At 40.6% G+C, this 14,990-nt stretch overlaps 1 protein-coding gene across 11 annotated transcripts in view; it reads left to right on the forward strand.

The window, feature by feature from the left end:
* Positions 1 to 14,990, forward strand: part of USP54 (ubiquitin specific peptidase 54) — a 96,231-nt gene that overhangs the window by 76,303 nt on the left and 4,938 nt on the right. For 7 of the 11 annotated variants that reach the window (XM_027649383.1, XM_027649390.1, XM_027649387.1 and 4 more), the window contains 8 exons: positions 322 to 453; positions 762 to 1,142; positions 2,208 to 2,442; positions 3,261 to 3,400; positions 4,467 to 4,640; positions 7,562 to 7,681; positions 8,833 to 9,025; positions 11,259 to 12,715. In XM_027649383.1, coding sequence (XP_027505184.1) covers positions 322 to 453; positions 762 to 1,142; positions 2,208 to 2,442; positions 3,261 to 3,400; positions 4,467 to 4,640; positions 7,562 to 7,681; positions 8,833 to 9,025; positions 11,259 to 12,715 — 2,832 coding nt within the window. Of the gene's footprint in view, positions 1 to 321; positions 454 to 761; positions 1,143 to 2,207; positions 2,443 to 3,260; positions 3,401 to 4,466; positions 4,641 to 7,561; positions 7,682 to 8,832; positions 9,026 to 11,258; positions 12,716 to 14,990 lie in introns of those variants that run through there. The other 4 variants (XR_003528656.1, XM_027649388.1, XM_027649391.1 and 1 more) reach the window with 4 other exon arrangements.

Raw genomic sequence — 14,990 nt, forward strand, 5'->3', positions numbered from 1 at the left:
ATTAAAACTGAAAGCAAGAAAGTGGTGTCCTTAGACTATTAGAAGACAAGGCAGAGTCAACCTTTTCCTTTCCCTGTGGATAAGTGTCATTAACCAGAGCCCTTGGAGGGGCTATATTGCTCTTTTATGACCTTAAAAAATGGAACATACTCCCCAAGACAAAACCAAAAACTTATGGATACAAAAACTTATCCGAACTTGCCAGTTAGCATTGGAGTGTCTGCAGCTCCTGAGGAGCAATAGAGTCCTGCTTCTCTTAGCACAGTGAGCACCTGATCTGAAGGCTCTTGTCATCTCTGCTGCATTCTTCTGTCCTTCCAGGCCACTTGACTGACAGTGAGTGCAATCAGAGGCATGTTTCCAAAAAGAGCTCGCTAGCAGACCGCAAGAGGAGTTCTAGCCGGTCTCGGCGAAAAGGAGATGAGGCTCAGTCATCAGGATACCATAGTGAAGGCAAGAGATGTTACTTTATTTCAAATATCAGTATCTCTTTCTGAATGTTTTTAAGATCCTCAGCGTGTGCATGCATTTTGCTCATTTCCCTCCTTGTTTCTTCTGTCTTTGTCTGTATTTAGTCCTGTATTTGCTTTTTGGTTGTTTAGTTCTATTTTGTTTCATTTGTTTGTTTGGGGATTGTTGTTTTTCTATTATTTTGTTGTTTTGGATTGCACTTTTCAAAGCCTGCATGAAGATGCTGCAAGTAGGTCTACTCGTTTAACTGAAGTTATTTTTGTGGCTTTTGCTGTCTCTGTAAATTGCAGGAGAAACCTTGAAGGAGAAGCAAGCCCCCAGAACTGCCCCCAAACCATCCAGCAGCACCAGCAGGCTGAGGGAATTTAAAGAGACAGTGAGCAATATGATCCACAACAGACCACAGCAGATTTCTCAAACCATCCAGAATTCCCCGCGTGGAGGGAGTAGTGCGGATCAGGCAGAAACACGACCCTTGAAAAGCCTCCCTGTGCACTCTCGAGACTGGGAAGTGGAGAGTACCAGTAGTGAGTCTAAGTCCAGTTTGTCTAGCAGGTACCGGCCAACCTGGAGACCCAAAAGAGAGTCTCTGAATATAGACAGCATCTTCAGTAAAGACAAGAGGAAACATTGTGGCTACACTCAGCTTAGCCCCTTCTCCGAAGAAGCAGGTAAGAGTTTGAGAAGAAAGATTTATTTCAGAGTCCGTGGAAGGTGAAATTCTGAACATGGAATTTAGGTCAGTGGTGAGTCGTGTCTGTGAAGGCTGGTTTCTGTGTGGGTATTCATATTGCATGTTTGACACTTCTGTTTGACTTCTGTGTGTTACATTTCTTGTGTAAGGAAATAATAAGGGAAGCATAGTCACCTACCCTGCTTAAACAGACACAGGGCTATACTGCTAAGTATCTGGAAGTTCATCCAGAATGTTCTTTTGTCTTGGTCTATTTTTTTCCTCTGGTTCATCATGGTATTTTTACATGATGGCTCAGAGTGTGGTGCAGAAAGTACCTTGTGTATCAGTGTAGCGTTCTTGTTGTGAGGATAAGAGTTGGCAGCCAGTGATGATTTTTCTGTGACTGTTCTACACCACAGAAACTATCAACTTGTACGTAGAGACTTTGTCCTCAGCTTTGGTTTTGGAGGTTGAAAAGAATTGGAAAGCATAAAGGAATATGTATAGGGAAGGTGAAGGGGAAGAGAACGCAGCTTCACGGAAGGAAGGAAAACAGACAAGAATCAAGTGGAAAGACTGAAATATGTAAGAAAGAATTTAAAAAAAGGCAAACCAAGAGGAAATTTCCTGTCCTCTCTGACCTGATGTTATATAAGCCTCAACAAATCATAAATGGAAAATAAACAATGTAAAAAATAGAGCATCTGAAGTAGATATGACAGAGTACTGGAAATACAGTTGGGTATACTGTAAAATTATCTTTTACAAATACAAAATATTATGGGGAGCAAAGGATTTTCTTTCCAGACTTGATTGTTACCTTGGGGGCAATATCGTAAGTTATACAAAAGGGGTAAGATTCAAAACTAAATTTGTTGAACAGATTATTCTTAATATTGCTAGTGAAAGTATTGGGGTTTTTTTCTGCTTAATACTGCGAATTTTACACTAAATTAAGGATGGTGCTTCTGGTTTAGCCATAGTTGAGAAGCTAACGTGTATGGATGTTTTGCTGGTATTGAAGCTCGCAGTACCAAGCTATATGGTTTTGTCTTGACAGGTAAAGAACTTACTGAGAATGAGGTGAAGGAACACACTGTTCATGAAACGAGGTCAAACCAGTCCAATGTGAGATACAAGCGTGGTGTGCTGGGCCGGGGCACCCAGCGCCATATGGTGGATCAACATCCCCATCTCATACAGAGGATGGAGTCCGGCTACGAAAGCAGTGAGCGCAACAGCAACAGCCCCGTTAGCCTGGACATGCCCTTCTCTGAGAGCTCAAGCACCCACAGGTAGATTGCAACAAACCTTATGTTTTGAATGATTGAAGTCTTGATTTCTACGTAGAACATTTTTCAAAACACTGCTCCTAGCTTGTAAAACACCTTTATTGGGGCAGGGGAGAAATAGTAGGGAAATGGGAACCTTTTCTTGTCAGTATGTTGATAGCTTACTGCTAGTGAGAAGGAAAAGAGCAAATTGAGTGAGAAATGTTGTCTAAAATGATGCATCTGAAATAGTTGTACCCTTAGTCTAAGGTTTAAAAACTCCATTAAAATATAAAACTCTGTGCTTGTCCTTTGAGTGGCTCATAGTCCTTTCTGTTTCAGTTAAACCATTGCTTCATAGAAGCCTTGTAAAAAATGAGAATTCAAGTCTTGTGAAGAAATCTTTGTTTTTAGACATACTTTCAATATCTGTATGTAAAGTCTTTGACATTTTCAGACACGCTTGCAATATTTGCATGTAAAAATAAATAGGCAGCACACTGTGTGTCTCTCCTTGACTTAGGAAGCTTCAGGCAACCACACACTGACACTGTTTATGGCCAGAATAGTAGATTTGCAGCTATAAGAATCTGTTGAGAACAGCTCTCAGACCACAGCTTTAATATACATTGCATACTCTTATGGAGGAGAATAGAATTATTGTCCTCTTATGTGTTAACATCCTCTTTCTCTACTTCTCCCTAGATTTTCTTATAGTAGACTTCTTTTAAAATGAAATTAAAGTGCAAGTAAATGTTTATGTGTGGATACAAAAAAGGTAGATAAAATTTCTCCTGGAGAAATTAATAACATGGTAACCTGTAATGACTCTCTTTTTGGAGGGACATTCATATGAAGCGAGCGGGTGCATTTGTTCCTGCCTGGCGTAACATCCCAAAGTCTCACAGTAGCAGCATCTTGGAAGTGGAGTCTGCTTCATCAACTGGGAGCTGGACAAATAGCCCACACACCATTGGGAATGGTAAGATGCACTTCAGTAGGAGTGGTTATGCAAGGTAAATTGTATTGGAGTTGTTTTTTTACTTTCTAGGTGTCTATCTTCACAGTGAAGTTATAAGGAAAGGAAAAAGAAACATTGAGGAGCCAAACACAGTTTTACAAGATAAAATTTATAAGATTTACCAAAGGGGATTGCAAAAAACTTTGTTGGAATATTCCTTTGATCATGTTGCTCTGGCATCTTTTTTGAGTATTGACTTAACTGATAAAACAAAGCTCTTTTTCCTGTTCTTTCTTATAGCTCAGTATTCTGCCTCCCAAGCATAACTCATGATAACTTAGTAGAGTCCTGAAAAGAAGCTCATAATTCTGTACAGATTTCAAAACTCTCAGAAATGTGACTGTTTATTTACAAGATGTTTGGGCCTATTTACAAACTGTTTGGGCCTAAGACTGAGCTTTTCTGCAGATATGCATTCTGCTTATGCGTCTGCTTATGTATCCTGAGCAAATATTTTATTCTGGAGAACATCTGGGGAAGGGAAAAGGAGGAGAGGAGACACTTTTTGAATACCTGTGACAGTTGAACTGAGAATGATGACTGATTGATTTCTGCTGTGTAGGATATTGATATGCTTTATTTTCTTCCCATTTTCATCTGCTTTATGCAGTTAGGTGAAAAACATCTCACTTCGAATCCATTTTACTTTCAAAAGCTAGTGATCTGGCTAGATTGACATAGCATTATTTACAAATTGTAAGCACAGTAAGAAAGAAGCCTCAAGATTTCATCATCACTTTAGGGTTATCTCTTACGATTTTTCTCTCTGTTCCATATGCTGTTTTCTTGGGTCAGGGAATCCAGAGGTGGGCTGTGCTTCAGGGGAGCTTGAAGCAATACTGTATTGGGTGAAGTTTTAAAAGTAAAATTTAACAAAGCAAAATTTACAATCTGCAATTCTGTGGTCTTTGTCAGACTGTTATATTCTAATGTTAATTTTATTCTCCACTGATACTTTGTCTTTTAAGGGATACTCTTAAGAGATTTAACTATCAAAAAGTTTGGGTGTTTTTTTTTTATTTTGAAGGTGGAGAGATGTTTATTCCTTTAAAGAGTGAGCTGGATGAATTGCAAGAGGAGGTGGCAAGGAGAGCACATGAGCAAGAACTACGCAGAAAAAAAGAAAAGGAAATGGAGGCAGCAATGGGCTTTAATCCCCGTCCCAGCAGGTTCATGGATCTAGATGAACTGCAGAATCAGGGTAACTTTTTGACTGCAGTATATTTTGCAAGATGGTAGTGCTGAAGTTTTTTGAACCTTTGAACTTGTAAGTGTGGGTGTCTCTCTCCATCCCCCATAACAATTTTGTACCTTCAGTTAGTGAAATACCATCCATTTCAAACCTGTGAGATGTGAAAAAACTGTTTGGTATTTTGACCAAATTTCCTCTTAAACGAGAAAACTAATGCAGAGGTATTTTTAATATATTTGCATCTTTCCATTTCTACGGTGACACATGCTGTTAATAGTATTGATATCTAGATTTAGGTATAAGGCTTTAACCAGCATCTTGGAATGAGCAGGGCTGTTTGTACTTTTCAGGCATCTCAGCTCCACCTACAGCATAGCTTGTTTATATAAACCACTGTTTTGTTTCTGATTGGTTTTAGTAGCTTTACAGCCCTAAGCAATTCTGCTTGTTCCTGCCCTTGTGCTTTCCAGTCTTTCTCACTGCCCAGCTGTGCAGCCACAGCACAGATGTGGGAACAAGTAATCTGGCAGGTTTAAGCTGGATCTAATTGAAAATCTGAACTGGGTTTAGGTTATGTATCTCTTCTAAGAATTAAAAAAAAAAGCCAAATACTAAGTTTGATTGTCTTTTCATGACTCCTCATCTTTCTGGCAGGAGATGGCAGCAGAAGAGCAGCAGAGAGAACATGGCGGGATTCACATGTAGTACCTTTGTTTTAGCCCTAAATCTCCATCAGCCAGTAACACAAGTCAGAGAGAAGTGGGTTGGAGTGCACTGACCCAGAGAAGAGTGAACCCCAAAGCCTGCTGGAGCACTTAAATGGGGGTCATTGGTGGGTCAGCAGAGCCAAGAAAGGTGTAGTGAACACCTGGGCTCTGGTCCAACAACTCCATGATCAGGGCAATCCCACTGTGGCCCCCTGTGTTGCCAGGCCTCCTGGCATCCCCATGCTGCTTGCAGCAACCTGATGTAGATAATAGTTGAGGTGCTGGTTTGCTGCTGCAGTGACAGAGAGGAAGGAGAGGGGCAGCCTGCAGCATTGCCAGCTCTGGACATGATTCCAACTGTACTCTGCAGCCTACAGCCGTGCCAACTGGTCAGCAACCAAAATGGCACTGTGCCAATGGCAGTTGAAAAATATGATCTCTATGAGAATGTCTGACTGTGGGAATGTTTTTATAATTTTTGCTGACCATCAGTTTTTCTTTTCATTTCTACTATGACCTACTGGTAACCAGGTGAAAAATTTTGATGTACCACCGTAGATGGATATCTTTTTTTTTTTTAATTAGTATAGTGTTTACTTTTGTAATATAAATGCTAACGATGTAAAAATTGAAAAGTAAACCTCTGTTGTTGAGCATGAGGATGTTGTCTTCTCTGCTTCTCCTGCCTGAAAGAAAATAGTGTGTTCTCCAATACATTATCCCTCTTTGATCTCTTGTATTAGTTGGTAGAAGCAAAATTGGTTAGCTTTTCTTTTGTTAAAAAGAAAGTAAACCAGACTGGTGCCTAATGAAAAAAGAACTCAGTAGAATGTTTAAATTGAGAGGCGCTGACTTGAGATCTGGGAAAGTCTTTGTTGATTCCTTTTAAGTCTTTCCCCACCCCAGTCAGAGATCCAATGCTTAACTTTAACAGACTTAACTGCCTTGAAGGCTTGCTTGTATGCAGAACTGCAGAACACTTGTGACTCATTTTCCCCTCAAGTAAACTGCTAAGAAAGCTAACTTTAGTATTCTGGCCTTGATTACAAGCCTCAGTTGCCTTGATTTTGGAACTGAATGTGCCGCTTGATTAACTCACTGCTCTAACAACTCTCACTTCCCTCTCTGCTTTTCATGCGAGTTCTTTGGGGTTATGGTATAAGAGTTTGTATTTACATCTGTGCACAAGGGTGTTGGGGAGCAGGTCAGGCCACAGCATGTGTTATGCAAGTTGAGAGAACGTAATTTATTGTTGGCTGAGAAAGATACTCATGGTCTCTACCACAATGACAGAGTGTTATTCTGTTAAATACTCTGTTAAAAAAATCCCACCCCTAAACAAAGCAAAAAGTCAAGTTTTATTTTCAGTTTTCCCCTGCCTCATTCAAATGTGTATATTTTTGTGCATAACTCACATAATGCCTAAGAGGTGACACCAGACAGTTTGGGCATTTCTTCCTTTTGGAACTGAACGTTCCGATGCCAGGACACGGTTTCTTTTTTGTGTCCAGGGATGACTTATCCGTCTCTTCTCCAGCACTTTTTCTAAATTGTTGCAAAAAGAATTCTTGACAGTTTTCCCTTCCTTCTCAGCTTCTTACACCTGTGTTCTTCAAGCTGCAAGACTGTTGAGTTTTCGTGTTCTCTATGTCTCTTTCAGCATTTGAGTGTATGCACTGAACACATTTGTAGCAGTATTTCATGCAGGCATTTACACTCATACTCAAGTCTGAGTTTTCTTCCCCTATGGAAGTAGTTGGATATCTGAAGAAGACACAGACGGTTTCTGTCAGAAAACTTAATGAACAAGGAAAAAGCCCTGATGTGCTGTATTTTTTTTTTACCAATATGTTTTAATTTAGATTTAATTCTAAATTTAGATTAATTCCTATTTGACAGAAGTCATTTGACCTGACTCTGTGATTCCTTTTTTTGTACTGATTTAGAATGTAAAAACAGTAGAATAAGCCAGTACAACTCTCTCAACCAAAGAAAATTTGAGTGGAAGAAACAGTTTCATGTTGCTTTACTGTGTGGATGTCAAGCATATCAGGGTGCTCAAGATCTACTTCTGCTTAGGGAAGGTTAGGTGGTGCAGTCTGGGATACGTGCAGCCTCTGCGAGACTCCATATGTGGAAGAATTTGGCGATCACAAATGGGATGAGGGTAAGTGAGGATTCTGCAATGAATGAAACCAAAATGAAGGGTGCTGCCCATTGCAGGGAGGAGTGATGGCTTTGAGAAGTCGATGCAGGAGGCAGACTCAATCTTTGAAGAGTCGCTGAATCAGGAGCAGAAGGGGGATTGTGCTGCAGCTTTGGCTCTCTGTAACGAAGCTATATGTAAGTAACTTTAACCGCCTGAGCTATTGCGCTTTTAACAGTGTACTAATATCATAGAATAGAGTCTGAAACATTGAATCCATTAAATGGTCAGGTAGTAATATGGGGATCCAGATGGTCTTTAGGATCATGCAGGTAGACAGAATTTTTCATTTTTATGAGCATTCACAATGGGGGTTTTAGTCCTATTCCTCTTCATCTCTGTTTTTTCATGCTTGCATTCATTTTGTTGTTCTCTCCAGTGCTAAGGTAGTAACAGCACTGGGCTGCTGATACACCCTTTTTGGTGCTAAATGGTATGTTTCAGCAAGCACCTTGTAGGTAACTCCCCTACCACTTGGTCCTCACAATTTTTCCCTGTTGTCAGGCCAAATTGCAAAGGCCATTAAGTTCCCCTTTATGTCATGGAGTGTGTAGTATAGGAAGAAAATAATAGCCCACTCTTGAGTCCTCTGGATTAGGAGAAATAAACTATGCTGTACTTGAACTTTCATGAAGAAAAAAGCATTAGGACATTGAAGTGCTTAAATGCATTGTGACCTTTGAGAATGTGTGCTATGTAATTTCATTTTATTTTTGGTGTTTTTCCATTTTGACTGGCTGGCTGTCTCACCTCATGCTCCCCTCTGTCTGTATAGAATGGCTGCAGACAGGGTGGGTAACTCCTGTGCATTTGCATTTAGAAATTGGCTTTTATCGACTGCAGAATAAAGGGTGCAGCATACGGCTGTTGTGATAGTTCTGTTAGCTTCCATTCCAGCAAGGTATATGCTGAATCTCAAATCCCAGCTGGGTATTCCTGCACATAGAGGGAGTCCCAGGTATGGAGGATACAGGAAAAGAGTAGATGATGGAATAAAGCATCAATGCAGTAGGGCTGGAAAGAGCCTGTGAGTGGGGATGAGAAGTTGGGTAAAACAAGGATTTTTTTTTATTTTATTTTGTTTTAGTTTCAATTAATATATTTGTACACCTGGCTAAGCTGAATGTGCATTAATGAAAACAATAGCATCCTCGTGAATTCTTTTGTGGCAGTATTTGCATGGTCCATGTTTTATGTTCCTGCTCCATCTTTTTTCTTTTTTTTTTTCTTTTTCAATTTTATTCCTTTTTTCTGTTTGTTTTCTGCTATGTTTTCTTTTGCATTTTAGCTAAACTAAGACTTGCCATGCATGATGCCAGCGCTAGCACTCACAGCAGAGCCCTAGTCGATAAGAAGCTGCAAATCAGTATCCGAAAAGCCCGGAGCCTCCAGGATCGCATGCAGCACCAACAGCCATCGCAGCCGCTGCCGCCGCCAACCTGCCACCCACCGCAGGGCGGCACCGTGGCCCAGTCTACAAGGTAGTCCAAGCACATCACCTAGACCCAGATCTGAGCTGCATCCATGAGCAGTGCAGTCTGGAAGGAAATAGCAAACTATGTATTCTCCTCTGGATAGTCCCAAGTCCTACTGTGTTACACCCTGTTCTTTTCTCTAGGTTGAATCCTATTATAAGGGAGGCAACTACCCCATCTTCCCCCTCACCACCCTCCTTCCCCCAGTCTTTATAGAATAGTTCAATGTGCATGTGTCCAGAATGTGATCTGTGACAGAGAATTGTAGCAGTCAATGCCTGGCAGCATTGATGTCCTATGCACCAAGGGAAATAATACAGTAGACCATAACCTGGCTAAAAAAGCTGGGCTGTGTTAAGATGAAATGTGACTGTTTATAATCAGGAGCAGTTTCAGGACTCAGTAAAAGAATTTACTACAGTAAAAATCATACTATACTTGCTTTTATGTTGGGAACCAGTGTGTTTAGTGCTCTGTAGTTTGAAAACTGTCAAGTACAGTGATCTTTTCTTTCTAGTCCACTTCTATAGTGGTGCACTGGTACAGCTCTTGGATCCAGATCCTGATCCCATCACCTTGACTACTCTATCATTCTTCATTTTCTTTCTGTGCTTCCTAGCATCCTGTAGCCTGGCTTACCAGCCCTCCTCAGTGTCTCTTCATGAGTCTTTCTTCCATACTGACTTTAACTATAGCATAATTAACTCTCTGCTGTAGCTGATCCTTTTTCCTACCCTCTTTAGCATGCAGCTTAGTCCTTCTTTCTTCCCATGCCATTCACTCCGAGCACTAGACCATCCCTATCCAATTTCTAGGTTGTTTCTTGAAGTGTTACTTTTCTTCCCCTTTTCTTACATGTTGTATTATCAGGAGCTCAGATGAAATCTCAGATGAGAACCCTTTTTCTGTTCCTTTTTGTAAAATGCCACATACAGCTATATACAAAACCAGTTACTTTGCATACCTACCAGCCTATAGTTCATAATGTTCTTTTCTTTTCCTGCAGTACCTGAATTGCATGTAATGAAGACTGATCTTTTTGTCAATCAGGGGTCCATTATGTCCTCTTTTACAGGAGAAATGCAGAGCTGAAATCACGTATTTTGGCAAATTCAAAGAAAATGAAAGAAAGGAACTTTCTAAACTAATTTTGCTAATGCTAAACTTGCTCACTGCTGCTCTGTGAAAAGAGCATTACTTTTGCAGAAAGCTGTATCCAATTAAATGTTAATATTGCAGCCAATGAAAAAAAAAACTGTTCATAACCAGAGTTCTGTACTGATATAAATAACATTATAGATAGTGCGAAGTTTGCAATTACTCACAGACAAGGTTGTTGTGCTACACGTATCAACTTGGTCTTCACAGTAACTTGCATTCTGTGCCTCTCAAGGAAGAAACAAGGCAAGGATCTTACAGTTGCCTTAAGTTTTCTGTTGGAGCTGTTTGTAGCCTGTCACTTTTTCACAGGCACATGGACTTGGTACGTTTTTTTCTCTCTGTATATTAAAATGCTAAGTAAATGCAGAAAAGTACCAAGGACATCTATGAACCAAGGATATAATTGTCTTGCATTGGTAAATAAAAGAATTTAAATTATTTTCTAGAAGTATGCTTAGAATACAAATTATTGCAAAACAATCGTTATATATTTAGCTCCAACTTGATTTAATGTTTTGGATAAATATCTCAAAAATGAGAAATTTCAACCTGTTCCTTCCATTTGTCAAGTCATTCTTCATTAAGTTGCCTGGAGAGAGGGAGACCTTACAGAAATATTGTCAGTTTGTGTTCAGATCAGGAACATGTCCAAAGTATTTTAAAAAAATATCTAAGATGTTATTGTTGCAAACAGTTGTTTTATTTTATATAAATGCTATTTTTACAGTTATTACAGTTATCCCTACCCACATGCTCAGTCTCCTGGTGGAAGTGCCTAGGGTACTGTACAACAATACTTTATATAGAGCCTAATTGTAGCAAAAGACTCTTAAAAAGACGAAGTGGATTCATATTTTCATAGATAGTTATAGAGTTAGATCAGTTAGAGTAGGAAATCAAAGTTAGAGGTGAAGGACTAAAATGTATGTATCTACCAAGTTACTGCAAAGTCTTCATCAGAATACAGTGAGCAAAGGGAAGTGTGTTGAGGTATATGTCACCTATTGCACGTTCTGTACCCTTGGAATAAACATAAGCAATGACTGCTGCTAATCATTTACTCTTCTGTGTGTTTTAGTGAACAGACTGGCCCGCTCCAAGTACTGCTGAGCCAGGAGGTACCACTGGAACCCAACAAAGAAGTGGAATTTGGGTCCAGTTCTTTCTTCCACCCACCTGCTTCCTGCCATGAATTGCACTCATCATTATATCCAGAGTCTTCCTCCTTGCCCCCTTCTGAAAGCAATCCATCCAACAGGATCTCTCCAAACTTCCAGTCTGCTTCTGCTGATTTTCATGACCAAGTTCCCTCTTTTCCCTATAGGCAAGGGTTGGCAGAGAGGTCTGCAAGAACTGAGAATGATGCCCACAATAGTGGGGAATTTGCTGACACCACAGCCACAGGGCCAAAAGACTATAGGGAATGCTGCAGTAGCAGCAAGTTAGAAGAGGTTCATAACATAACACCTATTCTCTCACCTCAGTACAAGTCCAAGGCTAACACAATAACCTCTGGGTCTTTGCCTACACTGTTTCCTTGTCCACATCCTCCGCAAGCAGCATCTCCTGAAAAGGACAGCCAGCACAGTCCTTGTTCCAAACTTGCCAGCTCTCCAGTGCGACCCAGCATTGATCATTTAGGGGCCTATCATGCAATGACCCCTGCAACTTCATCCCCTGCACAGCAGTGCTCCTCGGATCCTTTGCAGAAAACAAATAAGTACTCCAGAGCAAACAGTCATGAGATTTTATTACCCTCACAGGGTGAATATGGCACAGCAGAAGGTTGCAAATCTGAGGCTTTTAGTACAAAGGGACATGTTCGCTCCTTGGCAGAGCAGTTTCAGAAAATGCATGCGGTCTCCCAGAGAAAAGGTACTCATGAAAAAGGCTGGATTGCTGCAGTGTGTCAGGATGAGAAGTCTCCAAAGTTAACACAAAAATCTTTCATCTACCCTTCATCCTCTGGTTACAGACAGCTAATCCATCAAAACCAAGAAAACAAAAACCAGTCTTCTGAAAAATTATACTCAACTGTGGATATTAGGGACGGGGTAGTTTCTTTGCAGGGTTTTAGTGCCCAGCATGTTGCTTCTAAGAGTATTTGTTCTCACAGTGAAGAGCTGTGTAGAAGAGGTGGACAGAATATAGCAGACCCTGCACCCTGCATGGAAAGGCACTGTCATGATGGAGGAATGAAAGAGGTGGATGATGGATCTACTGGTAGCATGGTTGCCTCTATGCCTGTGGACCGTTGGGTGAATAATGTTACTAGGTATCACAGTTCTCAGAAGGCTAATAAGAATACTGAATGGCTTCCTGTACCTGGGAGGAGTCCACTCCTTTCTGATCAGAGAGCAGTTGGAGATGACTTGAGCAGGATCCCAGTACATCTGCATCCACAATGGAATCAAGACACAGAACAGGAGCTTTCAGAACTGGAATCCCTCTATCAGACTAGTCTGCAGGCATCTCAGGCCACTAGGCCTTTCTTGGGAAGACAGGACAGTGCTAGGTATCCATTTGACCAATCAGGTAAGAACGATGCAGCTGTTTTTCTTGGTTGACCTACCTATGTACTCCAATATAGGTGCAGATATATTTTTCCAGTTGATTTAGTTAAATGGGCATTAATTTGTGCACAGATGCAGAAAAATTCAGGTTGTAGACTCTGAAAACCTTCCAGCTAAGTAGAGAAAGCAGTGTGATCGTACTGCCTGGGGTGGCTACAGAGTAGCGGTTGGTCTTGGCAAATGGAGAGCAACATCTGTTAAGAGTAACATAGATGTTGTTTTCAAGTAGGGAGCTAGCTGCTTATGTCAGGCTGCTAAATTTCGCTGTTTGAAAGTTTTGCATCACCTCTGGAATTTATTAAACTGTTTCTATGCCTGAAATTAACATTCTCCACATCTGTGAATTTTAACTGATTGTACTGTATTCAAGAATTTAGTCTGTACCTGGTTCAGGGGAAATAACTTTTAAAAGTGTTTCTTAGATCTATGAGAGCTGAACCTGTGTTTTGCTAAGGACTACCTGCTTTAAGTTCTGGAAAATTACTTGTGAAAGCAGCACTACAGATACATGACCTGCACTAAGATCCATGAAACCCTGTGGATTAGTTGGTGCCGAAAGAAAATGAACAGATTCTCTTGGTGAGGTCATCCAGCTGTTGCTAGAGACATTCAATTAGAGTCTGAGGACAGCAGTCTGGTTCCACTTAAGCTGATCTAATCTCCTGCCTGAGATAGAGCAACCTTGTTTCTCTGCTTAGCACAAGTGAAGCAAATTTCCTTATAATCTCTGTCATAGTATTAAAGCTATGGATTTTCTGGTTAAATACAGTGCAACCTGAAATTGGATGGGTGGGTACCAAAGTGATACAGATACAGCTATAGAAATATTATATGTATTGCAATACATACACAAGACAGGTTTTGCCCTGCCCTGCACCCATGGATGTGGAGCCTCCCTCATTCCTGACAGTGTCAGACCTGGCGGTGACCAGAGTGAGTACTGCAGTAAACTCTTGAACAGGTTTTTGTTCAACAGCTTGAGTTTTCTCTGGAACTTTCTTGTCTTGCAGTCCACTCACAGACCATTTGAGACATCGAAATGTGACTATTTCCCATTCGTTGTCCTTTTGGTTTTCTTTCAGAGTTAGGCAGGATCTGACCTTAGAGCTTTGCAGGTGCTCTCTTGCATGGGCTTGAATCAGAAGGTCTTTTATGTTCCTACTGGTTAACTGATTATGGAAGTTCTTTCTGGAAATCTACCGTGATAAAGCCCAGTTGCTTTAGTGTTAGCTGGAACTTCAGAGTTCTTTTATCAGATGCGCCATTTCTTATGCCAGCTCTTCTTGTCTATTTTCCCACTACGTGTATGAGGGTTGTGAGATATAGGTATTCTTCAAAAGTGAAGTGTGTGTTTGAGACCTTTACTTCTGGTTTGCTGTGACTTTCAGTTTCTTCCTAAGTTCTGCAAATTCTATATAAAACTGAAAAGTTTGAACCAATGCATCTACTGTGATGAACTGGATGAAAGTCACCTGAGTTAGGTCTATGACAGCTCTTTCTTGCTTTTAACTTGGATTAGCTAATCATTTGCAAATGCTGTTGAAATTTTCTGACCCATGTCAACTGGTTTTGTCAGACCTTTACATTCAGAATCATGGTGAAAATGCCTGTATTTCTTTAGCTGAGCCTTACAGCAGAGTTAAAGCCAAGACCTTGCTCCTCCAAGTGCAGTACCTCAATGCAGCAAAGGTGTCATTATCAGTACATCACCTTTCTTCCTTTACAATGAGATTCCCTGTGACAGTCTTTATTAGGCCGTTGATGTGCCTGTCTATTCCATGAGAAATTTTAGGGTTGTAACTGGTTGATGAGGATTGCAGTGAAGTGATTGTAGCAATCCTAGTTAAAAATAACACATTTATCTATTTAATGAGCACAACTAATGGCTGAGAAACTGTTGCATTGGGTGGGAACAAGCAGGTTACTCTGTGGGGAACCTAAGGCTGACTTGTTTATCTCAAGTAACTTTAGGTAGCTTCCTTCTGGTAGCTGTCCTTTGTCCCTTTATGCCCCCTAAACAATCTCTCCTCTCTATCAAACAAGTGCTGGTGTGCACTTAAATCATTTAACTCTTAAATAGTTCAATTAACTGCTCCCCAGAAGCCTGCAAAGGGGCAAGTGAAGCAGGCATAGTATCCTGATAGACTGTCTCCCGTTGCAATTTTGGGAGTTAGCTTGCGTATTAACGTTCCAGGGATCTCTGACTTCTTGTTCTGTCTGTGTAGTCTGTCTGTCTT

Source organism: Corapipo altera, unplaced genomic scaffold (genome assembly GCF_003945725.1).
Source record: "Corapipo altera isolate COAL_440 unplaced genomic scaffold, ASM394572v1 53, whole genome shotgun sequence".
Taxonomy (NCBI): Eukaryota; Metazoa; Chordata; class Aves; order Passeriformes; family Pipridae; genus Corapipo; species Corapipo altera.